The sequence below is a fragment of the Ranitomeya imitator genome, chromosome 3 (genome assembly GCF_032444005.1).
Source record: "Ranitomeya imitator isolate aRanImi1 chromosome 3, aRanImi1.pri, whole genome shotgun sequence".
In the NCBI taxonomy this organism is placed as follows: domain Eukaryota; kingdom Metazoa; phylum Chordata; class Amphibia; order Anura; family Dendrobatidae; genus Ranitomeya; species Ranitomeya imitator.
The window spans coordinates 261,616,945-261,644,056 of NC_091284.1; the positions used below are offsets into that span (position 1 = coordinate 261,616,945).

Sequence of the window (27,112 nt, forward strand, 5' to 3'; positions counted from 1 at the left end):
GTCTGAATAGCAGACCCCAGTGTGCCTCCTACGGACACTAAGCATGAACTGGTTAGCTGAGAGCCAGCAGGAGGGTGTATACTGCAGAGGAGGAGCTAACTTTCTTTGTATCACTTAGTGTCAGCCTCCTAGTGGCAACAGCATCCACCCATGGTCCTGTGTCCCCCAATGAGGCGAGGGAGAAAGCAGGTTCCCTTTCTTTTCCATTGTAGGGAGCCATAATGAGCAATCATGGTGAAGGTTCTAATAAAACCTTGCTTTTCTGAAAAGGGGATATCCAGGACTTTTTGAAAAACAAAAAATGTACCTAAGCACTAACAGGCAAGTATTTGTAGCTTACCTGCCTGTTGTGCCCGGCGCTGTTCTTCCCTGGCACAGAACAGTCACAGACCGCTACTGCCAGGGATTAAGCTACCTCTGCTGATGTGATGTTGATTTATTTTCCGCTGTTGACGGGGCCTGACTTCCGACATCATTTTGATTGACAGCCGGCTCCCACAGTTAGGCACCGAGAATCTGGCTGTGAATAAGAATAACATCAGAAGTTCTGCTCCATCAACAGAGCGGAAAAGAAGACGTGGCGTCAGCAGAGGCAGCCGAATCCCCGGCAGGAGCGTCAGGGACTGTTCTGTGCCGAGGGAAGAACAGCGCTGGGAATTTTGTAAATCGCTATGAAAAGCTGCAAAATGTGCATAAAAAGATTGCGACTTTTGTCGTTTTCACGCCATTGCCATGACGAGCAGCAGCATTACACCAGAAATTTTACTCCAGTCAAGGAAGTAAGAATTATGGCCGGACTCGAGGAGGTGCAAGCCCCATCAGACGCCCCCAAACCATTCACAGCAGTGTGCCTCCTAATGAACCAAGAGCATCAGGGTCCTACAAGGCCCCTCAGCTGGACTGGCGGGAACAAGAGGTGGATAATGGCCACAAAGGGCCCATATACCGCCTGCAGTAACACGGTTTAGTAAGCCCCCTCAGACTGGGCAGCACTGGGGGTTGAGCAGTTCGTGCTGGGATTTGGGTTCCCCAGTATTCTCCTCAGCACCTCCAGACCGCCATTACTGCCTGCGTGCTGAAGCCGCATCCTGCCGTGAGGCCAGACGCGGCAGTGGCACACTGACTGACTCCGTCTCCCACTCCTTGCGTCTCAGCGCCGCACACAACACGAGAGGTCATGTGACCGAGTGTCTTCCTACGTCATCAGCCGTACCTGCCGCGTCTGGCCTCAAATACTTCATCAGTTCTGCTGGAGACGGAAGATGGCAGCGCCGCTGCTTGGTGCCGCCTGCATTGTGCTTTCCGCCTTGTCACCCATCGGTGAGCTGCTCTCTATGTACAGCTGCGTGTCGTTAGTTTGTGTCGGCTGTAGGGCCATTTGTGTGGTGTATGTGCGGGTGACGACATATAACGTGTGTCTGAGCTGAACTTGTGCGTCATACTAGCTGTGACGTCACCGTGGGGTCTCGGTGCCTTTGAATAGCATTGTACCCAAATGGTTCTGTGTGAGTAGACCCGCAGCCGTGTGTATTCCACACCGTGGGGTGGTCTCAATAATAAGCTATTGCCATTTAGAGGGGGTCCTCCAGGGAGCAGCCATAATAAAGAGCTGCCACTCTACAGCACATGAACGCTGCAGCCAATCACTAGCCTTAGCAGGGATGGCATGGGACCAGAATGAGCAGTGATTGGCGGCAGTGGTCATGGCTCTTCGCATGAGAAGGGCGGGGAACATTGGATTATCAGCAATACCCATGGGGCAGAATTAACCCTGTGCAGATGTGTGAAATGGATTTTCAGTTGGACGTTTTTTGCAACAAACCTGTTGTGTGTGTGTGTGTGAATCCAGACTTAACCGCTTAATGACCGCCCATACGTCTTTTTACTGACCTCAGATATAAGGGAATAGCCTCCCCATACAGGTGACAATCCAGCAGCTGTTGGCACTGTCCATATCTGTTTAACCTCTTACATGCTGCTGTCAATAGTGACTATCATATAAATGGTTAACAGAGTGTGGGGGCTTCCTCTTAATCCCCATCGGCACCCTGAGATCATGATTGTGTTGTCCTGATGTTTGCCATGGCAGTTCACGGCCAAAAGCGGCCTTAGTCTCCCAGCTACAGCGGCCTTTTCAGAAGTTAGCGACATCTAGGTGGTAAAAATACACTTTTTCATTCCTATCATGCCACTTTGCATTAATTCCCAAAGAGCACCCGAAGGGTTAATAAACTACTTGACAGCAGTTTTCAATATGTCAGGGGGTGCTTTTTTTTTAAAATGGTATCACTTTTAGGGGTTTTCCGATATATATAGGACCCCCAAAGTCACTTCAAACCTGGATTAGTCCCTAAAAAATTAATTTTGTAAATTTCCTTGAAAAAAATGAAAAATTGCTGCTACATTTTTAAACCCCCTAAAATGCAAACAAAATAAAATAACATTTTACAAATGATGCTGATGTAAAGCAAACACGAGGGAAATGTTATTTATTTTAATGCTTTGCTGTGGTATGACTATCTGGATTAAAAGGATAATCATTCAAAGTTTGAAAAATGCTAATTTGTTTACATTTGTCAAATTTCTGAAATGTTTTGTGTTTATTTATAAAAAATGTCGACCTAAATTTACCATTATCATAAAGTATAATGTGCCACGAAAAAACTATCTCAAATTCACTGGGATTTATTGAAACATTCAGGTGTTATTACCACATAAATTGACACTGGTCAGATTTAAAGGGAACCTGTCAACTAAATTTGGCGGGACCGGTTTTCGGTCATATGGGCGGAGTTTTCAGCTGTTTGATTCACCCTTCCCTTACCCGCTGGCCGCAATATTGGATTTAAGTTCATTCTCTGTCCTCCGTAGTACACGCCTGCACAAGACAATCTTCCTTGCGCAGGCGTGTACTACGGAGGACAGAGAATGAACTTAAATCCAATATTGCGGCCAGCATGCTGCCAGCGGGTAAGGAAAGGGTGAATCAAACAGCTGAAAACTCCGCCCATATGACCGAAAACCGGTCCCGCCAAATTCAGGTGACAGGTTCCCTTTAAAAAATTTGGCTCCATCACTAAAGCTATGTTTACACTTGCGTTGTGCAGTCCGTTCAACAAATCCGTTAAACGGACTGCACTAACGCAAGTGCCGACTTTGGCACTGCGCTAGCGCAGATGGAGCTTCTGCTACCTCCATCTGCGCTAGCAGTGACGGACCCGGAAACGCTGCAGCCCGCGTCTCGGGTCCGTCACTCAATGACGGCACATCGCTAGCGCACACCCATTGTGGGCGTGCGCTAGTGATTCGTTCGCCATTGCAAGTAATGGCGGCGTTAACGGACTACGTTACACCGCCTTATGCCGCGGTGTAAGGTAGTCCGTAAAACAAGTTTATACAATGCAGTGTGAACCCAGCCTAAGGGGTTAAGCCACATTCTCATGAGTGTTGTGAAGGACCCGCACCTCGCCACTCCGCCTGATGTCACTGTTATGTCAGTGGGATCACGTAGTGTGGTTTCCCCACTTGTACCATCGTGACGTTCCACACCACCTGGGGTCACGTAAGGTCAGATTGGTAGAGTTTCACACAGACACCCCCTGTCCACAATTGCCCAGGGAGGCACGGGGAGTGAGATGCCCACACAGTCACTGACGTGGCACCACACTCGCCCACAACCCTGACAGGCTGAGAGGCCCCGTTCACTAGCCCCAGTGAAATAGCGCCTGGTCAGCCCGGTAGGATTGCCACCAGCATTAGATATAAGCCCAGTCTGTGAATGGGATTATATCGGGCCAGAAACCAGTCCCAGTAGAATGGAAAGTTAAACCAAGAAACGGACGTGTGGATAGAGATAAAAGCAGTTCAAGGTTAAATTATATATTTAATTCCCTTAAGGGTATGTGTACATGGGACCTCTGCGGATTTTTCCGCACCTGTTTTGAGAAATCCGCAGGTAAAAAGCAATGCGTTTTACCACGGATTTTATGCGTTTTTTTGTGCGGATTCCTATTATGGAGCAGGTGTAAACCGCTGCGAATCCGCACAAAGATTGAACATGCTGTGGAATAAACAACGCTACATTTCCGCGCGTTTTTTTCCACAGCATGTGCACTGCGGATTTTGTTTTCCATAGGTTTACATGGTATTGTAAACTTGTGGAAAACAGCTGCGACTCCGCAGAGTCAAAACCGCTGCGGATCCGCAGCAAAATCCGCAATGTGTGCACATACCCTAAGGGTACCGTCACACAGTGGCACTTTTGTCGCTACGACGGTACGATTCGTGACGTTCCAGCGATATCGTTACGATATCGCTGTGTCTGACACGCAGCAGCGATCAGGGATCCTGCTGAGAATCGTACGTCGTAGCAGATCGTTTGGAACATTCTTTCGTCGCTGGATCTCCCGCTGTCATCGCTAGATCGGTGTGTGTGACACTGATCTAGCGATGCGTTCGCTTGTAACCAGGGTAAACATCGGTTTACTAAGCGCAGGACCGCGCTTAGTAACCCGATGTTTACCCTGGTTATCAGCGTAAATGTAAAAAAAAACAAACAGTACATACTTACATTCCGGTGTCCGTCAGGTCCCTTGCCGTCTGCTTCCCGCACTCACTGACTGCCGGCCGTAAAGTGAAAGCAGGGCACAGCGGTGACGTCACCGCTGTGCTGTGCTTTCACTTTACGGCCGGCAGTCAGTGAGTGCGGGAAGCAGACGGCAAGGGACAGACACAGGAATGTAAGTATGTACTGTTTGTTTTTTTTTACGCTGGTAACCAGGGTAAACATCGGGTTACTAAGCGCGGTCCTGCGCTTAGTAACCCGATGTTTACCCTGGTTACCTGGGGACCTCGGCATCGTTGGTCGCTGGAGAGCTGTCTGTGTGACAGCTCTCCAGCGACCACACTACGACTTAGGCTGCTTTCACACATCAGGTTTTTTGCCGGATGCGGCGTCGCGCCGCATCACCGGATCCGTTTTTTTTTTAAAGAAACCGGATGCAACCGGACGAGCCGGATCCGGTTTTTTAGCCGGATCCGGCAAAAAACCTGATCCGGCTCGTCCGGTCGCATCCGTTTCGTCCGTTTTTCTTTCCGTTTTTTTACGGATCCGGCTTTAAAAAACGCCCCCTGAAAGGCTAAAAAGGTGATTGGCCGGCTGAAAACTATATATACAGTGTTCTTAACATCTGTGACGGGTTGGAGAGGAGCAAGCTACAGAGCAAGATGGAGGGCATTATTGCAAAGATTCTGCAGAACAACGTGGATTTCATCACAGAGGCGAATCGATTAAAAGCTATTGTGTTTGAGAAAGAGGAAGAGAGACAGCGTGTCATGCGTCTGCGACGCCGCCGTTTGTGGATCCACCCCATCACGGCACAGAGAATGACCCGGGGAGTCTTTTCAACGTTGTATATGGAGCTTCGAGGTGACCCTGAAAAGTTTTTGTGCTATGTTCGGATGAAAGCGGAGAACTTTGATATATTGGTGGAGCGGGTTCAACATCTGATAAGAAGGAGTGATCCATTACCCCAGCTGAGCGTCTGATGGTGACTCTTCGGTAAGCATTCTTTTTGCATCAACTTTTGTTGTGGACTCTTTATTTGATATTTTGAATTTGTAGTAATTTCTTCCTTCCTTTTCTTCACAGATTCCTAGCAACCGGTGAATCCCTGTCTTCCCTACATTTTCAATTCAGACTGGGCATTTCCACAATATCAGGAATAGTGAGGCACACTTGCCGTGCACTGTGGGACTGTTTGCATGAAGAATACATTCCACATCCCACAATGCAGACATGGTTGGAAGTAGCTGACAGATTCCTGGAAGTGTGCCAGTTTCCCAATTGCTTGGGTGCGGTGGACGGGAAACACATCCGTATCGTGAAACCGGCTGATTCTGGATCTCAGTATTTCAACTACAAGAAGTACTTTTCCATCGTGCTGATGGCCATCGCCGATGCGGATTACAAATTTGTAGCGGTGGACATTGGGGCGTATGGTCGTTCTAATGATTCGCAAGTTTTCAAACTGTCTTCTATGGGGCGGCATTTATATGGAAAAACCTTTCAATTTCCCCCCCCAAGACCACTGCCTCAAACTTCCGATCCACCAATGCCATTTGTATGTGTTGGGGATGAAGCTTTTCAGCTTTCAGAGCATCTTTTGAAACCCTACTCCAGCCGTGGTTTAACCAATACCAAAAAAATTTTCAACTACAGACTCACACGTGCAAGGAGAATGGTGGAGTGTGCATTTGGGATCCTAACCGCCAAATGGAGAGTTCTCTTGACATCCATAAACTTAAACACAAACACTGTGGATGAGGTGGTGAAAGCGTGTGTTGTCCTCCACAATTATGTTATATCCAAGGAACAGCTTTCCATGAGGACCATTCTGCCGAAACCACCTTGATGGATTACAGCATCCATACATACAGAAGTTCTGCCACAGTGTCCAGAATACGGGATCACTTTGCAGAATATTTTATTTCACCCCAAGGAAGAATACACTGGCAGGATGATATAGTTTAAACACTTTGTGTATACCTAGTAATAACTTTAACCTTTACCCATGTTGCGTACCTGTTGTTTTTACCTTACCCATGTTGTATACCAGTTTGGTTTTTACCCTCATGTTGCGTACCTGTTTCGGTTTACCTTTTAACCATGTTGGGTACCTGTTTGAGTTTATTTTTAAATCAAGATGTGCATACCCAAAGTTCTACTGTTACCAAGAAACCTTTTTTTTTACAAAAGTGTTATTTGTTCCTAATGAATAAATACAAGAGATTTTTCAACCAAAAACTTTTATTAACAATGTAACACACAAAAAAATGGGGTACTAAATGTTTTCATACGTCGGGGTGGAGATACTATCGGAGGCACTGTCTGATAGGGACACTTCGACAGTGGGAGTGTGGAGAGAGGAATGTGATGGTGGTGGAGAATGTTCACCGGTTAGGGGTGAAGGAGTGGAGAAAGCTATTGAGCGGGTGGACAAGAAAGTGGGATTGGGGTTAGAAATTTGGTAGGGTGGAGGGGTGTACGAAATGTTTTGGGAGGACTGGGTGGCAGAATGAGTGATGTGTGTAGAAGATGTTTGGGAAGAGGGTGATACAGTCTGTTGGAAGTGGGCAGGGAGAGGAGGTGAGGATGAAGTAGATGGGAAGTTGTATGGGTCTGGATCATCATATGGGTGTGAAGTGGCACGGGAGGGATGCTGATAGTGTGGATGGTGGGAAGGGGCACGGGGCTGGTGGTGTGGCTGGTGGGACGGGGCACGATGTGGATGATGGCGAGTTGGGCGTGATGGGGCAATGTCTGTTTGGCGATACGGGTCAGGAGGATGGTACTGGCTGTAGTGGTGGACAGTGGAGGAAGGGGGCAAGTTGGAGGATGGTTGGAAGAACTATCTGCTCTAGAGGCAATTAGCGCTAGAGTAGACTGGCAGGATTCCATTACTTGCATCTGCTGAGAAGTAGATAGCGTCTCCATTTGCTCAAGCACCGACTGAAAAAAAGTGTTGTTCGGGGACTGTTTTGCCTCTGAACGCATCGTTACCAGAAGTGTATGCATCTCGAGCATACTTTTATTTATGAAATTGAATCCTGCAGCCATTTGCTCGGACAAAACTTTCAGACAGTTCTGGAACGATGCGTTCAGGTGCAAGAACTCGGGAGCATAACTATGTATCTGACCCCTCTGGCGAAACCGCCCCGATGCTACAGGTGTACTAGAGGTGGCTGCAGCAGAAGGGTGGGGTACAGGAAACGCTATGTTCTCACCAGCAGCTACATGCAATGGAACCGGCCAGGATGCTCCAGTGCTCGTGGATGGGAAAGAGGGATCGGCAGAGTGGGAAGGTGCAGAGTGGGAAGGTGCAGAGTGGGAAGGTGCAGAGGGTTCCTCACTGTCAAAGTGTCCCTCGGTGGCGGCCTCTTGAGGGATCGCCCCAGAAGTGTTCAATTGTGCTGCAGGCTCCAGAGTGCTCCCAACGGTACTGTGGAAAAAGAGAGAAACAAACAATTAATATACTGTCATTGCATGGCCCTGGCTGAAAGAGCAAAAGAGGTTAGACATGTAAAACATTAGTGCATGTGGTGGGTAATATTTACCTTCGGGTGACCATCGTTGACCTGAGGAACGACAGGGCCCTTGCGTATTTGTACGTGCTCCTGCGTCCTCCAGATCCACTCCGGGCCTGCATCTCTTTATTGAACTCCTTCTTAAAGCGATCCCTGATCGACCGCCACCTTTTCACAATCCGCTCACCTGTTAAAATAGGAGAAAGACAACTTGGTTAGAAACAGCATTTTAGAATGCATCACCAAAACTGAACTGAGGATACTTACGTTCTTGAATCTGGGCCTGAACATCTAGGTCCTCCCACCTCGGAATCAGTTCACAGCAGATTTGCTCCCAGAGTCGACGGGTCACTGAGAGATCAGCATGGCGGCGGTCACCCATATTCCACAACGGCTCCCTGTCTCTGACAAGATCGATGAGGAGGTCAATATCAAGGCCGACCTCCTCACCGTCCGAATCTGGAGCACGCTGTGAAACCTGTTTGAAAAGGGGGAAAAAATTAACACCAAATTTGAAACATTGCTAACCTGCACCCAAATAATAACAAAAAACCTACATGACGACGGCCGCCACGTGAATGCCGCCGACGACCCCGGGAGCCACTGGAAGGACCTATTGCTTGGGCACCAGATTCAGAACTCTAGAATACAAAAATAAAAAATTATGGGGTTGTTGGTAGCCATTCTATGTGTTGTGTGCCATGTGATATATATGTTTTGTATGTGTTGTGTGTGGTTTGAAAGTATCAGTTTCTATGTATTTTGTTGTAAGCATCTAGTGTTATGTTTTGTGTGTAGTGTAGGGTGTGTTTCCGCAATACATCACAGATACATACCAATTGTGAGCCCTCTCCGTGGGTTTCTCCACCCCTTCCCTCATCTTCGGGGACCACCTCTTCTCCGGGGGACTCCGCCTCATCAGCTTCCTACGATGAAACATAAAAGAATAGATGATACACACACACACACACACACACACACACACACACACACACACACACACACACACACACACACACACACACACACCTACCTTTGGTTCATACTAACCTCTGTGCGTGGACGGCGAGGAGGAGGAGGCCTCCCCGGAGACATGGCTCTCGGCTCTGTGGCAGGCTCTCGGCTCCCAGCTCTGTGGCAGGCTCTCGGCTCCCGACTTTGTGGCAGGCTCTCAGCTCTGTGGAATCGGCTCCCGGCTCTGTGGCAGGCTCTCAGCTCTGTGGCAGGCTCTCGGCTCTGTGGCAGGCTCTCGGCTCTGTGGCAGGCTCTCGGCTCCTGGCTCTGTGGCAGGCTCTCAGCTCTGTGGCAGGCTCTCAGCTCTGTGGCAGGCTCTCAGCTCTGTGGCAGGCTCTCAGCTCTGTGGCAGGCTCTCAGCTCTGTGGCAGGCTCTCGGCTCTGTGGCAGGCTCTCGGCTCTCGGCTCTGTGGCAGGCTCTCGGCTCTCTGCTCTGTGGCAGGCTCTCAGCTCTGTGGAATCGGCTCCCGACTCTGTGGAAGGCTCCCGGCTCTGTGGCAGGCTCTCAGCTCTGTGGCAGGCTCTCAGCTCTGTGGCAGGCTCTCAGCTCTGTGGCAGGCTCTCTGGCTCCTTCCGTCTTGGCAGGGTGTTGGCTCTTCTGCTTTTGGGCTGGAAATGGCTGAAGGCCTCATGGCCCTGCTTTATATATAGTCCAGGGGGCTGATCAAAGTTTTTTGAGCATGCTCAGTGTAAAAAGCTGGATACGGCCGCCGGATCCGATTTTTTTTTTTTTTTTTTTTTTTTTTTTTTTTTTTTTTCCGGATCCGGCGCTTTCCGGCATCCATAGACATGCATTGTTGTAAAAAGCCGGAAAGACCGGATCCGGCCTTTCCGGCTTTTTCGCCGGAGACAAAAAACGTTCCAGTACACGTTTTTTCCAGACGCCGGAATCGACTTGACGCCGGATCCGGCATCAAACCGGAAGGAACGCTTGGCTATCAGGCGCCATCCGGCACCAATAATATTCAATGGGGGAAATGCCGGATCCGTCTTCTCCGGTTTTCTATTCCGTTTTTTGTCGGAAGAGCCGGAATTCGCCTGAAACAAAAAACCTGATGTGTGAAAGCAGCCTTACCAACGATCACGGCCAGGTCGTATCGCTGGTCGTGATCGTTGGTAAATCGTACAGTGTGACGGTACCCTAAGGGCACACTAGACAATACACTATGTACACAATGGTTATACATATACAATGCTCAGATATGCAAATACGATAGTGGTAGGACAAAGTATGCAGAAGATAAGTCAGATAAGGCCTGGCTTTCGGGAGAGGGGCTGCCACATGGGAGGCTGGTGTTCCCCTCTGTTTCTTGAGTACTTCCCACACAATGTTTCGTTGCAACCTACCCAGAGAAAAAGCAGTAGGCCAAGCTCTGTAGGAGCATTGAATTCTTTCATTGGTCAGACCCTTTTCTACCCACAGGATGGTCCTTATCCCCCTTCCCTGGAGGTTTGAAACGGACGCTATGTGCCCATGCTGTGGAAATGTCCGCAGCATTTCCACAACTCCCTGCCGCGGGTAAAACGCATGCGGAATTCGCATGCGTTTTCCTGCAAAACACAAGCGTTTTGCAAGCGTTTTTAGCTTGCAGAATGCTTGCGCTTCAAAAGCGATTTAAAGCATCGCTTGGGAAAGTGATTGACAGGTTGGTCACACTTGTCAAGCATAGTGCTTAACAAGTGTGACCAACTTTTTACTATTGCTGCTGCCTATGCAGCATCAGTAGTAAAAGATAGAATGTTAAAAATAATAATAATAAAAAAATATGGTTATTCTCGCCTTCCGACGGCCCCCGATCTCCTTAGCGGCGCTCCCGATACGTTCCGTTCCCGATACGTTCCGTTCCCAGGGATTGCTTTGCGCGAAGGACCTTTGTGACGCAATGCATCACTGGGAGCGAAAGCCGCCGCGTGCACCGCTGAGAGGCGGGAGAACTCCGGGGCAATCGGAAGGTAAGTATATCCCTATTCTTTTTTTTCATTCTTTTTTTTTTTTTTTCAATAGGAATATTGTACCCAGGGCCTGAAGGAGAGAGTCTCCTCTCCTCCAGACCCGGGTACCATCCGCACATGAAGCGCTAACTTTACGCATGGTAGGCATAGCCACATGCGTAAAGTGATCGTTTCAATGCAATCCTATGGCGGCGGAATCGCCATGATTCCGCAGAAATAATGAATAAGCTGTGGATTCTACCGCTATGCGATTCCGCAGCGGGAAAATCCGCATCATGGGCACAGCAACTGCAGAATCCCATAGGATTGCATGGGAATGCGTTTTTTAAGCGTTTCCGCTGCGCCAGAAACGCATAAAAAAACGCAACGTGGGCACACAGCCTTAATCTCCAAAACCGGTTCTGGCACCATTGGATCCAGCTGGGCTCCTGCTACCTATTAAAACCAACCACAGCTTTGCTACCTGGCTTCTAGCAGCTGTTCAATGTATCTCCATAGCCCTGGGTGCAAGAACGGATCGAGATCCTGGAAGTCATTCGGTCCAGTCCAGAGATCAGGAGGATGTATAGTATCTCCATAACTCCTTATGGAATCATAGTTGACTTAAAGCAGACCTCATGGTTTGTATCCACAGGGAGTCTTCCTGTAGGAGCTGTATTCTAGCTAGCTGGTGGGGGTGTGAATTCTGACTTAGGAGCTACAGAGCGAGGGATCTTGTTATCCTGAGTTGCGGTTTATACAAAACAATAACCCTGAAAATCTATCACCGTGCAAGGAATTGCAAAAACAGCTTTGGGCATTCCAACTAGAACAGGCCGATAAAAAATGTATGTTACTAAGGCCGGTTTCACACGGCAGTTTCTCTGGTACGTGAGGTGACAGTTTCCTCACGTACCGGAGACACTGACACACGTAGTCACATAAAAATCACTGCATCTGTTCAGATGTCAGTGATTTTTTGCGGACCGTGTCTCCATGTGCCAAACACAGAGACATGTCAGTGTTCGTGGGAGCGCACGTATTACACGGACCCATTAAAGTCAATGGGTCCGTGTAAAACACGTACTGCACACGGACATTGTCCGTGTGCAGTCCGTGTGCCGTGCAGGGGACAGCGCTACATTAAGCGCTGTCCCCCCCCCGCCCCCCCACTGGTGCTGAAGCCGCAATTCATATCTTCCCTGCAGCAGCGTTTGCTGCAGGGAAGATATGAATAATAGTGTTTAAAATAAAGATCTATCTGTCCCCCGCCCTCCCACCCCGTGTGCCCCCCTCCCTCCCCCTGTTCTGAAAATACTCACCCACCTCCCTCGTTGGCTGTCGCTGCTTCCTGGTCTGGCCGCACCTTGTACTGTATGAGCGGTCACGTGGGACCGCTCATTTACAGTAATGAATATGGGGCTCCACCTCCCATAAGGGTGGAGCCGCATATTCATTACTGTAATCGGCGGCCCCACGTGACAGCCTACAGGAGAAGATGCGGCCAGACCAGGAAGCAGCGACAGCCAACGAGGGAGGCGGGTGAGTATTTTCAGAACAGCGGGGGGGCGCACAGGGGGTGGGAGGGGGGGTAGACAGATAGATCTTTATTTTAAACACTATTATTCATACTTTCTCTGCAGCAAACGCTGCTGCAGGGAAGATATGAATCGCGGATTTAGCACCAGTGGGGAGGACAGCGCTAAACTTTAGCGCTGTCTCCTGCACGGTGCGTGTGGTACCCAGTGGGCACACGGGCGGCACACGTGTGCCACACTGATGTGCCACGAGAGCACACGGACACGGATAACTCCAGTACCGATTTTATACGGTACTGGAATTATTTGGATGTGTGAAACCGGCCTAAAACAGCAATTCTATGAAGAGGGAGAGCCCACGGATTTCTTACTTGCAAAGATACCCCCCACCCAACAGCAAAAAAATGCTTTTGTATATCAGTTGAGGGATGTAGGGGGCACTATGACCGTCAGGACCCCGGATATACTAAAGGTCGTGCATAGCTTCTATTCTAATCTATATTCGTCTAAGGCTAATTACTTGCAAGATGATTTGGCAGATTACCTCTTGGGGATAACTCTCCCTTGTCCAGAGGATAAAGATAAGAGTTTTTTCTAGCTCAGCCAATTTCCATGGAAGAATTTAGCCAGGCTGTTGGATAAACGGCTAATGATAAGGCCCTGGTTTGGATGACCTTCTGATAGAAATATACCTAATTTTCAGTGGGGTAAAAATACTCCTCAAAATTGCTAAGAAGGTATTTTTAGCCAAGCGGGAGTACCGTATATAATTTGTGGTATTTGTGGACCTCACTATTTGTGTAGTAATCAATTTTTCCAAGCCTGAAAACAAGTTCCTGCGGATAGATGATAATTTGCTGATTGGATATGAGACCTCCGAGACCTGCACCAATCAGTATAATATGAAACCTTTACAAGACCTACGTATGTCCATTTAAAACGCAATCCGTGTGCTGTACGTGTTTTTGACCAATATACTTCAGTTGGCCCTTGTCATGTACTACAAACATCCTGGGCCTCCAAGTGTATCACTATATGTGTTTGTAATGTTTCTACAATAAAGTTTTATTCCTGGGGAAGCAGAGCGCATGTTCGATCTGTGGCCCATTCTTTCCTTGTGGTCCTGCAAAGTGCTGCTCTGCCGATTGGTGGGCGTCTGACCACTGGGACCTGCACCAGTCAGCAGGTTATCACTTATTTTGTGAATATGTGATATGTTTTCACTGGAAAACCTCTTTATGACCCAAAATACATTAGAAAGCTGCCAGACACACAATCATTCGGCCCACAGATATTACCCCTGACTGTCAAATACAAGAATGTTTTGCCGAGCACTGCTGTGTTCTCTATGAGAGCTGTGCCAGATTCTTCTGGCGAAGGCTTGTCTTCAGGGAGAAGAGAAAGAATCAACCTCGGAAATTCAGCAGATCGAATCCTTCCTTCCCTGATGTCTTGTGTTGAGGGACTCTAGACTTTTGTTTTTTAGTGTTGCCTCTACAATAGGCTGCACTGCAGTAACAAACCCAGAGATGGTTTCCTGTTACTACGAATGACCCTTTCTTAAAACCCCCTGAGTGCAGCATAAAATAAACTATAGTTAGTTCCTTGGTTGGCAACGCTCCTCCTCCTCCTTATCATGTCCTGATCTTCTGCAGCCATCACTGTTTTGTCAGAATGGTGGTCATGTGACATTGTTTATGGCAGGACAATGGCTGGTGACAAGGGCTGAAATTGGAGGAATGCTGGCGGGTCCAGGAGGTACCGTATTTGTTGGACTACAAGATGCACCTTTTTTCTCAAAATTTTTTTGGGAAAATGGGGTTGCGTGTGATAGTCTGAGTGTAGCCTACCGAGGAGGGGGGATTATGGCAGGAGGCGGGCGATGTTGAGGACCGTGGGCTGGGAGAAGGGGGTGTTCGGAGGTGCGATGCTGTAAGTCCCATGCTGGTTGGAGGGGGTGTTCAGCGGTGGGGATTTTGCCGACCTTTTATGACAGCCCAAAGCCCCCCCCCACTTCCATGTTTTAACTCCTTAGCGACGGGGCCAAATTTTTAAAATCTGACCAGTGTGGCTTTATAACTCTGGAACGCTTCGACAAATTCGAGTGATTTTGAGATTGTTCTTTTTCGTGGCACATTATACTTTATGATAATGGTAAATTTAGATTGATATGTTTTGTGTTTATTTATAAAAAATATTAGAAATTTTTCATTTTTTTTCATGAAAATTTACAAAATTATTTTTTTAGAGACCTCTCCAGGTTTGAAGTGACTTTTCCATATATTGGAAACCCCCCCAAAGTGATACCGTTTTAAAAATAGCACCCCTCAACATATTGAAAACTGCGGTCAGGTAGTTTATTAACCCTTCAGGTGATTTTTCAGGAATTAATACAAAGTGGTATGATAGAAATTAAAAAGTTGATTTTACCACCTAAATGTCGCTGACTTTTGAACAAGTCCGTATAGCCCACAGACTCTAAGGTCGCTATTTGGCTGTGAATTGCCATGGCAAACATCAAGACCACACAATCATGATCTCAGGGTGCCAATGGGGATAAAGAGGGAAAAGCCGCACTCTTTTAAACATTTAGGCTCTGTTTCCACATTGCAGAATGTTTGCAGAATTTTCCTGAATTTTCCTGAACACAACCGGACTCCTTTCGCAGGAAATCCGCTCGTGTTTTTGCACGTTTTTCTCGTGTTTTTTTCCGGAGCATCCCAATACAATCATATAGTGGCAAAATCACCGAAATTCCACAAAATTAATGAACATGCTGCGTTTTTTTCACGATGCATTTTTTTTTTGCGGCAAAGCATGCGCACAATGCGGAATTCCATTAAGGCTATGTGCACACGTTCAGGAATTCATGCAGAAAATTCCTGTGGAAATCCAGACATTTCTGCCAGATTTCCGCATGAAATCCGCATGCTTTTTTTGCACGTTTATTGCGCGGTTTTTCCCAGACATTTCCCAATGCATTAGACAGTGGAAAATCCGCGAAAAAAACACAAAATTAATGAACAGGTTCATTATTTTTCCGCAATGCGTTTTTCATGCGGAAAAACGCACATCATGTGCACAGAGATTGCGGATTCCATTATAAATGATGGGATGCTTAATGTATGCAGATTATTTGCAGTTTTATAGCGCAAAAACACTAAAAAAACGCAAATAATCTGCAACGTGTGCACATAGCCTAAAAATAATGGGATGCATTTTTTTAAAGCCTTTTCACCGCGGAAAAAATGCAATGTGTTCACATAGCCTTATATGATATAGTCATAATTGACAGCAGCATCTAAGGGGTTAAACAGATATGGACGGTGACAACACTGATCGTGGCTGATGCAACAAGTTGTCAGCTATAGTGTATAGTCGACAGCTGCTGGACTGTCCCCTGTATGGGGAGGCTATTCTCTTATATCTCAGGTCAGTTAAAAGACGTATTGGCGGTCATTAAGGCGTTAAAAACTGTGGACTCTGGGAAAATGGCCACTGGAGGCAGCTCATGCGCATATTGAGATCTCTGCTCCCGAGATCGATATCTGCACATGCAGGGTACGGCTACCACTGAGCACCTCCTTCTACCAGCCTGGGATGGGGCTCACAGCATTGCACCTCCGAACCCCCCCCTTCTGCTAAGCTGAATTGATGGATCCCTATTTGAGACATTACATTTTATTTTCATAGTTACATAGTTATTAAGGTCGAAGGAAGACTATAAGTCCATCTAGTTCAACCCATAGCCTAACCTAACATGCCCTAACATGTTGACCCAGAGGAAGGCAAAAAAAAACCATGTGGCAAAGAGTAAGCTCCACATTGGGGAAAAATATTCCTTCCCGACTCCACATACGGCAATCAGACTAGTTCCCTGGATCAACGCCCTATCAAGGAATCTAGTGTATGTACCCTGTAACATTATACTTTTCCAGAAAGGTATCCAGTCCCCTCTTAAATTTAAGTAATGAATCACTCATTACAACATCATACGGCAGAGTTCCATAGTCTCACTGCTCTTACAGTAAAGAATCCACGTCTGTTATTATGCTTAAACCTTTTTTCCTCCAAACGCAGAGGATGCCCCCTTGTCCCTGTTTCAGGTCTATGATTAAAAAGATCATCAGAAAGGTCTTTGTACTGTCCCCTCATATATTTATACATTAAAATAAGATTACCCCTTAGTCTTCGTTTTTCCAAACTAAATAGCCCCAAGTGTAATAACCTATCTTGGTATTGCAGACCCCCCAGTCCTCTGATAATCGCTCTTCTCTGCACCCGCTCTAGTTCAGCTATGTCTTTCTTATACACCAGAGACCAGAACTGCACAGTATTCTAAGTGTGGTCGAACTAGTGACTTGTATAGAGGTAAAATTATGTTCTCCTCATGAGCATCTATGCCTCTTTTAATGCATCCCATTATTTTATTTGCCTTTGTAACAGCTGCCTGACACTGGCCACTGAATATGAGTTTATCATCCACCCATACACCCAGGTCTTTTTCATTGACGGTTTTGCCCAGAGTTTTAGAATTAAGCACATAATTATACATCTTATTACTTCTACCCAAGTGCATGACCTTACATTTATCCCCATTAAAGCTCATTTGCCATTTATCAGCCCAAGCTTCTAGTTTACATAAATCGTCCTGTAATATAAAATTGTCCTCCTCTGTATTGATTACCCTGCAGAGTTTAGTGTCATCTGCAAATATTGAAATTCTGCTCTGAATGCCCCACCTGAATTACGATTTCAAAAGAGAAAACACAGTAGTTTGACAATAAATGGCTTCACCCAACCACTAACCATGAGTGGAGAAAAAGTTTTGGTGTTATCATTCATATTCTCTGAAAAAAAAGCCAAGAAAGCAAAAATTCTTCCGGGGTATGTAAACTTTTGAGCACAACTGTATATAATTGTACAATGGAGTGTAGATGTCACAATGCCATCCCATTCACATAGCGCCACGATGTAGCAGTCACACTTCACGGCCAATATCGTCATTTAGCCTTAGCTGGAAGGTGCCTATACAAATGTATATTTGTAATTTTATAATTCCCAATATTATTACTAAACCGAAACCCCATAAAATGTTGACATCTAGGGGACCCCTAATGCCATTCTTGCCTCAAAGAACAAAATCTGTTTCCATTCCATGTTATATAAGTTATATGTCTTCTTGCTGTTTTAGTGATTACTGTTATTACATTTTCTTTGTTTATAGGGCTTGAAAAGGTTAAAAACATAAATTTACCAAATTAGGCCATCACTGATGCCTTTCTGCTGATGGTCTTTGTTGATGGGCTGCAGTGGTGTCATCATAACTACATCGCATGTTACCACTGCAGCAGTCGCTGGGTTTAGCAGTCATGTCGATGTAGACAGCACGAGATCACTATGCCAATTACTGGACTCGACATTGTCACATGCACTGTAGCCATGATGTGAATGCTGCTGCCTGCACTCAAACTAATGTTATTCAATCAGGCTGCGTTCATCTGTGAGTTTTTTTCCCAGCTGTAATTGGGCTGCAGATGGCCGCATAAAACAGCCAAGACTCAACAATGCAAGTCTATGGGTGCAAGAAAAAAATAGATGACACACATGACCATGCGTATTCCGTCTGATTTTTCCAAACACATCTCAAAGGAACCTCGAAATTTCATGAGGCAAGCACAGGAAGTTCACAACCAGAACCCCCAGAATAGATAGATGACAGAATACATATACAGTGGGGCAAAAAAGTATTTAGTCAGTCAGCAATAGTGCAAGTTCCACCACTTAAAAAGATGAGAGGCGTCTGTAATTTACATCATAGGTAGACCTCAACTATGGGAGACAAACTGAGAAAAAAAATCCAGAAAATCACATTGTCTGTTTTTTTTAACAATTTATTTGCATATTATGGTGGAAAATAAGTATTTGGTCAGAAACAAAATTTCATCTCAATACTTTGTAATATATCCTTTGTTGGCAATGACAGAGGTCAAACGTTTTCTGTAAGTCTTCACAAGGTTGCCACACACTGTTGTTGGTATGTTGGCCCATTCCTCCATGCAGATCTCCTCTAGAGCAGTGATGTTTTTGGCTTTTCGCTTGGCAACACGGACTTTCAACTACCTCCAAAGGTTTTCTATAGGGTTGAGATCTGGAGACTGGCTAGGCCACTCCAGGACCTTGAAATGCTTCTTACGAAGCCACTCCTTCGTTGCCCTGGCGGTGTGCTTTGGATCATTGTCATGTTGAAAGACCCAGCCATGTTTCATCTTCAATGCCCTTGCTGATGGAAGGAGGTTTGCACTCAAAATCTCACGATACATGGCCCCATTCATTCTTTCATGTACCCAGATCAGTCGTCCTGGCCCCTTTGCAGAGAAACAGCCCCAAAGCATGATGTTTCCACCACCATGCTTTACAGTAGGTATGGTGTTTGATGGATGCAACTCAGTATTCTTTTTCCTCCAAACACGACAAGTTGTGTTTCTACCAAACAGTTCCAGTTTGGTTTCATCAGACCATAGGACATTTTCCCAAAACTCCTCTGGATCATCCAAATGCTCTCTAGCAAACTTCAGACGGTCCCGGACATGTACTGACTTAAGCAGTGGGACACGTCTGGCACTGCAGGATCTGAGTCCATGGTGGCGTAGTGTGTTACTTATGGTAGGCCTTGTTACATTGGTCCCAGCTCTCTGCAGTTCATTCACTAGGTCCCCCCGCGTGGTTCTGGGATTTTTGCTCACCGTTCTTGTGATCATTCTGACCCCACGGGGTGGGATTTTGCGTGGAGCCCCAGATCGAGGGAGATTATCAGTGGTCTTGTATGTCTTCCATTTTCTAATTATTGCTCCCACTGTTGATTTCTTCACTCCAAGCTGGTTGGCTATTGCAGATTCAGTCTTCCCAGCCTGGTGCAGGGCTACAATTTTGTTTCTGGTGTCCTTTGACAGCTCTTTGGTCTTCACCATAGTGGAGTTTGGAGTCAGACTGTTTGAGGGTGTGCACAGGTGTCTTTTTATACTGATAACAAGTTTAAACAGGTGCCATTACTACAGGTAATGAGTGGAGAAAGAGGAGACTCTTAAAGAAGAAGTTACAGGTCTGTGAGAGCCAGAAATCTTGATTGTTTGTTTCTGACCAAATACTTATTTTCCACCATAATATGCAAATAAATTGTTAAAAAAAACAGACAATGTGATTTTCTGGATTTTTTTTTCTCAGTTTGTCTCCAATAGTTGAGGTCTACCTATGATGTAAATTACAGACGCCTCTCATCTTTTTAAGTGGTGGAACTTGCACTATTGCTGACTAACTAAATACTTTTTTGCCCCACTGTATATCCTGTAGATATATAATCTGACAACCCCCTACATATTATAAACTTGGATCATTTAGTGCCTTTCAAATGGAGTTTATTGTACAGCGTATTAGGCTTGTTTAACCTAATAAATGAAAAAACGATGTGGGGTTTCCCTTATTTAATGAAACCAGCAACGGTAAAGCAGACAGCTGTGAGCTAATATTATCAGGCTTGCGAAGGTCCCTGGTTATTGGGGTTTTTCCAGTCTTAAAATACCAGCCCGCAGCCGCCACAGAAGTTGCGCATCACATTCGGTCTTCTCGATTGCCCTAGTGTGGGGTAATGGTAGTCGGGGTTGATAACAGCAGTGATTTGTCAAAAATTACAGCTACCACCAAGTCCTTGTGTTAGTAATGTAGAGGTGACATTACTAACCCAGTAATAAACACACACACACACACACACACACACACACACACACACACACACACACACACACACACACACACACACACACACACACACACACCTTTATTTCAACAAACACTTAAACTTCCTTTTTTTTCTTTTTTAAAAATAAAACCCAAAACTATGGCCTCCTTATAAGATTTTGAACATATAGGAGATGGCTTTACTTATGCTTCTCTTAACTTTTTTGATTAACTTATTTTTAACATGCAAGCAAACGTTAGATCTGGTGGTCGCCATCATGGTGGTCGCCATCATCTGTGCAGATGCTGCACTGCCTGGGTCCTGCAGAGAGTGGGTGCGCGATGAAGTGATGTCATCACGCACCCGCAGTGTCAGAGGCAGAGGGGAATGATGGGAGAGGGAGCGTCAGCTGACGCTCTCTCCTCCATCATTGCTTTGAACTGTACCGGTGTCCTAGACGCCAGTATAGTTCAGTGCGGCGGCGGTGGGAGTCGGGTTCCTTTGACCTGCCGGGCCCCTGACCTGCCAGGCCCAGTCGCAGCGGCGACCACTGCGACCGTTGTAGTTACGCCCCTGCCACACACACCCACCCACCCACCCACCCACCCACACACACACACACACACACACACACACACACACACACACACACACACACACACACACACACACACACACACCTTTATTTCAACAAACACTTAAACTTCCTTTTTTTTTCTTTTTTTTAAAAATAAAACCCAAAACTATGGCTTCCTTATAAGATTTTGAACATATAGGAGATGGCTTTACTTGTGCTTCTCTTGACTTTTTTGATTACCCTTAACTTATTTTTAACATGCAAGCAAACGTTAGATCTAAGAAGCCGCTTTGAATAATTCTGAGACTTTAGTAGTCATTAAAAGTGATATTATTTTTTGGAAGTTGGAGAAACCAAACCCCCTTAACGTTCCTAAGGATAGAGCATCAGTATCAATACTGTGGGTAAAATCCTGGAGGGTATTCTAAGAGAAGCTATGCTAGAGTATCTGAAGAGGAATAACCTCAGGACCCAATATCAACATGGGTTTACTAGGAACCGTTCCTGTCAAAATAATCTGATCAATTTCTATGAAGAGGTAAGTTCCGGACTGGACCAAGGGAACCCAGTGGACGTAGTGTATATGGACTTTACTAAAGCTTTTGATACGGTGCCACACAAAAGGTTAATACATAAAATGAGAATAATGGGCATAGGGGAAAATATGTGTAAGTGGGTTAAGAGCTGGCTCAGGGATAGGAAACAAAGGGTGGTTATTAATGGAGCACACTCGGACTGGGTCGCGGTTAGCAGTGGGGTACCGTAGGGGTCGGTGTTGGGCCTGGTTCTTTTAAACATTTATTAATGACCTTGTAGGGGGCATACAGAGCAGAATTTCAATATTTGCAGATGACACTAAACTCTGCAGGGTAATCAATACAGAGGAGGACAAATATAAATTACTGGAGGATTTATGTAAGCTAGAAGCTTGGGCTGATAAATGGCAAATGAGCTTTAATGGGGATAAATGTAAGGTCATGCACTTGGGTAGAAGAAATAAGATGTATAACTATGTGCTTAATTGTGAAATACAGGGCAAAACTGTCACTGAAAAAGACCTGGGTCGATGACAAACTCATTTAGTGGCCAGTGTCACGCAGCTGCTGCAAAGGCAAATAAAATAATGGGATGCATTAAAAGAGGCATAGATGCTCATGAGGAGAACATAATTTTACCTCTATACAAGTCACTAGTTCGACCACACTTAGAATACTGTGTACAGTTCTGGTCTCCGGTGTATAAGAAAGACATAGCTGAACTAGAGCGGGTGCAGAGAAGAGCGACCAAGGTTATTAGAGGACTGGGGGGTCTGCAATACCAAGATAGGTTATTACACTTGGGGCTATTTAGTTTGGAAAAACGCTAGGGGGTAATCTTATTTTAATGTATAAATATATGAGGGGACAGTACAAAGACCTTTCTGATGATCTTTTTACTCGTAGACCTGAGACAGGGACAAGGGGGCATCCTCTACGACTGGAGGAAAGAAGGTTTAATCATAATAACAGACGCGGATTCTTTACTGTAAGAGCAGTGAGACTATGGAACTCTCTGCCGTATGATGTTGTAATGAGTGATTCCCTACTAAAATTTAAAGGGAACCTATCACCCCCAAATTCGAAGATGAGCTAAGCCCACCAGCATCAGGGGCTTATCTACAGCATTCTGGAATGCTGTAGATAAGCCCCCGATGTATCCTAAAAGATGAGAAAAAGAGGTTAGATTATACTCACCCAGGGGCGGTCCTGGTCCGGTCCGATGGGCGTCACGGTCCGGTCCGGCGCCTCCTATCTTCATCAGATGACGTCCTCTTCTCTTCCTCACGCTGCGGCTCCGGCGCAGACGTACTGTGTCTGCCCTGTTGAGGGCAGAGCAAAGTACTGCAGTGTGCAGGCAGCGGAAAAGGTCAGAGAGGCCCGGCACCTGCGCACTGCAGTACTTTCCTCAACAGGGCAGACAAAGTACGCCTGCGCCGGAGCTGCAGTGTGAAGACCAGAAGAGGACGTCCTCCTATGAAGATGGGAGGCCCCATATCGTGACGCCGATCAGATCGGAGCGCCCCTCCCCAGGTGAGTATAATATAACCTTTATTTCTCATCTTTCAGGATACATTGGGGGCTTATCTACAGCATTACAGAATGCTGTAGATAAGCCCCTGATGCCGATGGGCTTAGCTCACCGTCGATTTTGGGGGTGGCAGGTTCCCTTTTAAGAGGGGACTGGATACCTTTCTTGAAAAGTATAATGTTACAGGGTATATACACTAGATTCCTTGATAGGGCGTTGATCCAGGGAACTAGTCTGATTGCCGTATGTGGAGTCGGGAAGGAATATTTTTCCCCAATGTGGAGCTTACTGTTTGCCACATGAGTTTTTTTTTGCCTTCCTCTGGATCAACATGTTAGGGCATGTTAGGTTAGGATGTGGATTGAACTAGATGGACTTAAAGTCTTCCTTCGCCTTAAACCCCCCCCCCCCCCCCAAAAAAAAAAACAATGTTAATTGACCAGAGAATCCCTTGTTTTGCAATCTATGTGATGTGATACATAAATGAGTCAGATGCTAAATGATTCAACATCGTTATGAAAACTATTACAAAAATGTTTGTAAAGCCCCCGTCACACATAGCGAGATTGCTAGCGAGATCGCTGCTGAGTCACAAGTTTTGTGACGCAACAGCGACCTCAGTAGCGATCTCGCTATGTGTGACACGTAGCAGCGACCAGGCTCCTGCTGTGAGATCGCTGGTCGTGTCGGAATGGCCTGGACCGTTTTTTCATCGTTGAGGTCCCGCTGGGTAGCACACATCGCTGTGTTTGATACCTTACCAACGACCTCGTTGACAGGACGTCCCATTGAATCGTCATGAAATAGCATCGTTGTACAGGTCGCTACAGGTCGCCGCATCGCTGCTGCGTCGTTGGGGAGATCGCACTGTGTGACATCTCACCAGCGACCACATAGCGACGCAGCAACAATCCCTGACAGGTCGTATCGTTGTCGGGATCGCTTAAGCATCGCTATGTGTGACGGGGCCTTTAGAAGAAATATACAAGTGCTTATAGCACCACTCCAGCGTGTTTTTTATCTTATTTTATCACTGGAGTGGTGCTACTAATCTAAGTTCCCTGCTCCTAATTTTATATTTACCTGCTGCCATCTTCATCTGTTCTTGGTGCCGCTCTGGTTGTTTTCTACAGTTTGTGACCTGCCAGGTCGCTCCAGTATTTACTGGACAAGCTGGTAGTCACTACCAAACTTAATCTATGGTAGCCAGAATAAGGCTCTCATAGACTTGCATTAAGAGCTTGTGACCTATGACTTCTGGTCAGTCAAAAGTTGCTGTCCTAAGATGGCGGATTGGGACCGGAGCGGCGCTGAGAGCAGCTGAAAAAAGTTGCTGGTGAGTATAATATTAGGTGCAGAGAACATGGATTAGTGATACCACTCCATTTCAGAAATAAAGAAAAACGGAGTGGTGCTTTAAGTCAAAAATTAGTATTTAAGGAAAAATAGAAAAATACTCCCAGAGGTGTCCATATATTTTAACCTTTCTTGCCAAACATCTACGTATAAGTAATTGTGAGAATGACTGGAAGTTACTTAAAGCATCAACTTTTTCCTTTCACAGACCATAATTTACTTTAGGTTTGCCTGTGTTATTATAGGAAAATTACAGCTCCACAAAAGCTTAGTGTAAACCACACATCTAAAATATTGTCCTATAATTACTTTTTTGAACTCTACGATAAGTTAATCACAACTGACATCACTTTCCCCGCTAGATTGTAAAGTTAGATTTATTTGTTATTATGTGTTGTGTATTTATTAATTTGCGGCTGAAACAGGTTTCATAAACTACCACTGAAAATAAGGCTGTGACCAAAATGTATATGAGGAGTATTTCTCGATATACAGCGCATTGCAAATTATTATGCAATGGGATTAAGTATCAATTATCTTTTCTTTTTTTTTTCTTTTTCTTTTAAACCAATGGATGGTATTGTATCTAAATGCTCTTTGGATCACTGAAATTAGTCTCAAATACTTATGATAATTAGTTTGCCAGTTGAGCCAAATTAAAAGCAAGCTACTTAAGAAGGATATAACAAATTATTAAGCAGGCCACAGGTTTCTAGCAATACATGAAAGAAAAGGGATCTCTGCTGCCAAAGGCATCAAGTAAGTTTACAATTCTGCTGGTGCTTTTGAGTTCCGTGGACCTCAAAGTGTAGGATCCCCCAGAGGCTTGCAGGTGGGCATTGCCTACTATTCGGCCACCCGTAAACTGTGCTCACAAGCTGCATGAACCTCTGTCACACTCGGTGCTGTATATGTCTGTCATGGAGTGGTTTGTAGTATATGGAACAGGTTCAGGAGGGAAACCCACTCCACTGAGGGCAGGTCCTGATTGTGCTGTCCAGCCATCATTTGCCTTTAACAGCGTGCAGATATATATCAGAGTGCTATTGTTTCATCTCTTAAACACCACTGTCAGACATTGAAAGCAATATTTGTGTAGTGTGATCCCTTTGGGGGGCCTCAGTGAGGTGAGACCTCAGGCTGCATATAGGTTGTGTCACGCCCACAGGCGGCGCATGTGGTTTGTGGACCCACTGTGCCACAGGGCTGGGCTTACCTAGTCAGTCCCCAGGAATTGCAGCTTCTGACCCAAAGGATCAGGTTTGCTGACTGGACTCTGGCTCCGTTCAGACTAAACCTCGGCAGAACAGATACTGACACTTAGTCACAGACGGGACTCTATTCGAAGACTGGTTTTAGCACAAGGATCGGGGGAGCACGTTTAGAATCTGGCCGCACAAGAACCAAGGATTTGACATAAAAAATGGAGGGCACCACCTACAATATAACCTATAAACAGAATGTCCTGAATCCCCCTCAACATGGATAAAGTCACCAGAAAATCACATAGAGAAAAGGCATGTTGTAAAGGAGATCAACAGGACTAAAAGGTAAGCAAAATATCAAAAAGTAAGTAATAAGCAAACAACACCATTAAAAACAGTTAAAAACTGCCCGTAATAACGGGCATTATATAGAACAAAAGATTAAGTTTCAAGTACCCCTATGGTGTTGTGCAGATGACCATATTTTCAGTCAGAGTGCGATCCGGTGAAATATTGAATCGCACTCGGATCAATGTTATTCTAGTTCAGTTTGATTTCCACAGACTGACACAGTGGAGAAGACTGAAACAATGTTTTCTCGATCTTTTCATGTGAGGGAATCCTAGCATACTATGACTACACTTTTGATCAAACTCTAATCAAGTTTGATCAGAGTGTGATTTGCATAATCAACACAGTTCTCTCAGATGAGAGAATACATGGCCATCTGCACCCACCCTCAGAGGGACTAATAAATAAATTGAAGACAAAAGCTATTTTATATATCATAACTATCACCCTCATATTCCCCATTTTTTTTTAAATAAATAAAAAAAAGCATATTTTGTATCACTATGTTCTTGTGTTGCCAAATTAAATCTATAAAATTATTTAACCTGTGTGCTCAGTGCTGTGAAGGAAGAAAGTCACTAACCTTCCTCTGAAAATGGGGAAAAAAAGCATTCAAAACATTGTGTATGCCCCCAAATGCTATTACAACTAGCGGCTCCAAAGATGTCTCTGCCATATGCAGCAACAAGGCAGCATCACTGATCTCTCAGCAGCAGGCAGCCACCGAGTATTCCCAGATGACGATGACGGCAGTTTTACCTTCATTTTTGTGGTGTCTCCGCCACCAGTGTCTCTTGCTCTGTTAACTCCTTAACCCCCAAGGGGGGTTTGCATGCAGTGGCGTAACTAGAAAGTTATGGGCCCCGATGCGAACTTTCAAATGGGGCCCCCCCATCCATGCAAAAATATTTTCCACCCAAATTCAGATTTTTCCCTATTCATTTCGCACACTATAGCTTTATTGGAAAGTTGTATAGTGTGACCTCAGTGGCGTAACTATCCGGTGCCCCATCCTGGTATATATCTGTCCCCCATACTGCCATTGCTATGTAATTTATAAAAGAAAATAAACCATTATACTCATCAGGGGCTTACATAAAAGTCATGGGGATCCATATAAGAAGTATAATCCAACTCCATAGTACTCCTTATAATATAATGCACTCCCATAGTCCTCTATATCAGAGGTCCCCAACTCCAGTCCTCAAGGCCCACCAACAGGTCATGTTTTCAGGATTTCCTTTGCATTGCA

The 27,112-nt window shown here is 45.6% G+C and overlaps 2 protein-coding genes across 3 annotated transcripts in view; one reads left to right on the top strand and one right to left on the bottom strand.

The window, feature by feature from the left end:
• Window positions 1-1,046: 1,046 nt before the first annotated feature.
• SHISA4 (shisa family member 4) overlaps window positions 1,047-27,112 on the top strand; it is a 146,459-nt gene continuing 120,393 nt past the window's right edge. Inside the window, exon 1 of one of the 2 annotated variants that reach the window (XM_069756420.1) lies at window positions 1,047-1,320. In XM_069756420.1, the coding sequence (XP_069612521.1) occupies window positions 1,263-1,320 (58 nt within the window). In that variant the 5' untranslated portion in view covers window positions 1,047-1,262. The remainder of the gene's footprint in view (window positions 1,321-27,112) is intronic. The other variant, XM_069756419.1, reaches the window with a different exon arrangement.
• Window positions 6,791-8,660, bottom strand: LOC138669712 (mucin-5B-like). The gene is made up of 4 exons (XM_069756417.1): window positions 8,643-8,660; window positions 8,353-8,563; window positions 8,116-8,272; window positions 6,791-8,000 (listed from the first exon to the last, which is right to left on the bottom strand). Exons 2-4 carry the CDS (start codon window positions 8,465-8,467, stop codon window positions 6,983-6,985), a joined length of 1,290 nt encoding a protein of 429 aa, XP_069612518.1. The 5' UTR covers window positions 8,468-8,563; window positions 8,643-8,660; the 3' UTR covers window positions 6,791-6,982.

Coding starts and splice junctions, on each gene's coding strand:
- LOC138669712 (XM_069756417.1), bottom strand. CDS start 8,467: ATGGGTGACCGCCGCCATGCTGATCTCTCAGTGACCCGTCGACTCTGG. Junction 8,273..8,352: donor TCAGGCCCAGATTCAAGAAC/GTAAGTATCCTC, acceptor CTATTTTAACAG/GTGAGCGGATTGTGAAAAGG. Junction 8,001..8,115: donor TCAACGATGGTCACCCGAAG/GTAAATATTACC, acceptor CTTTTTCCACAG/TACCGTTGGGAGCACTCTGG.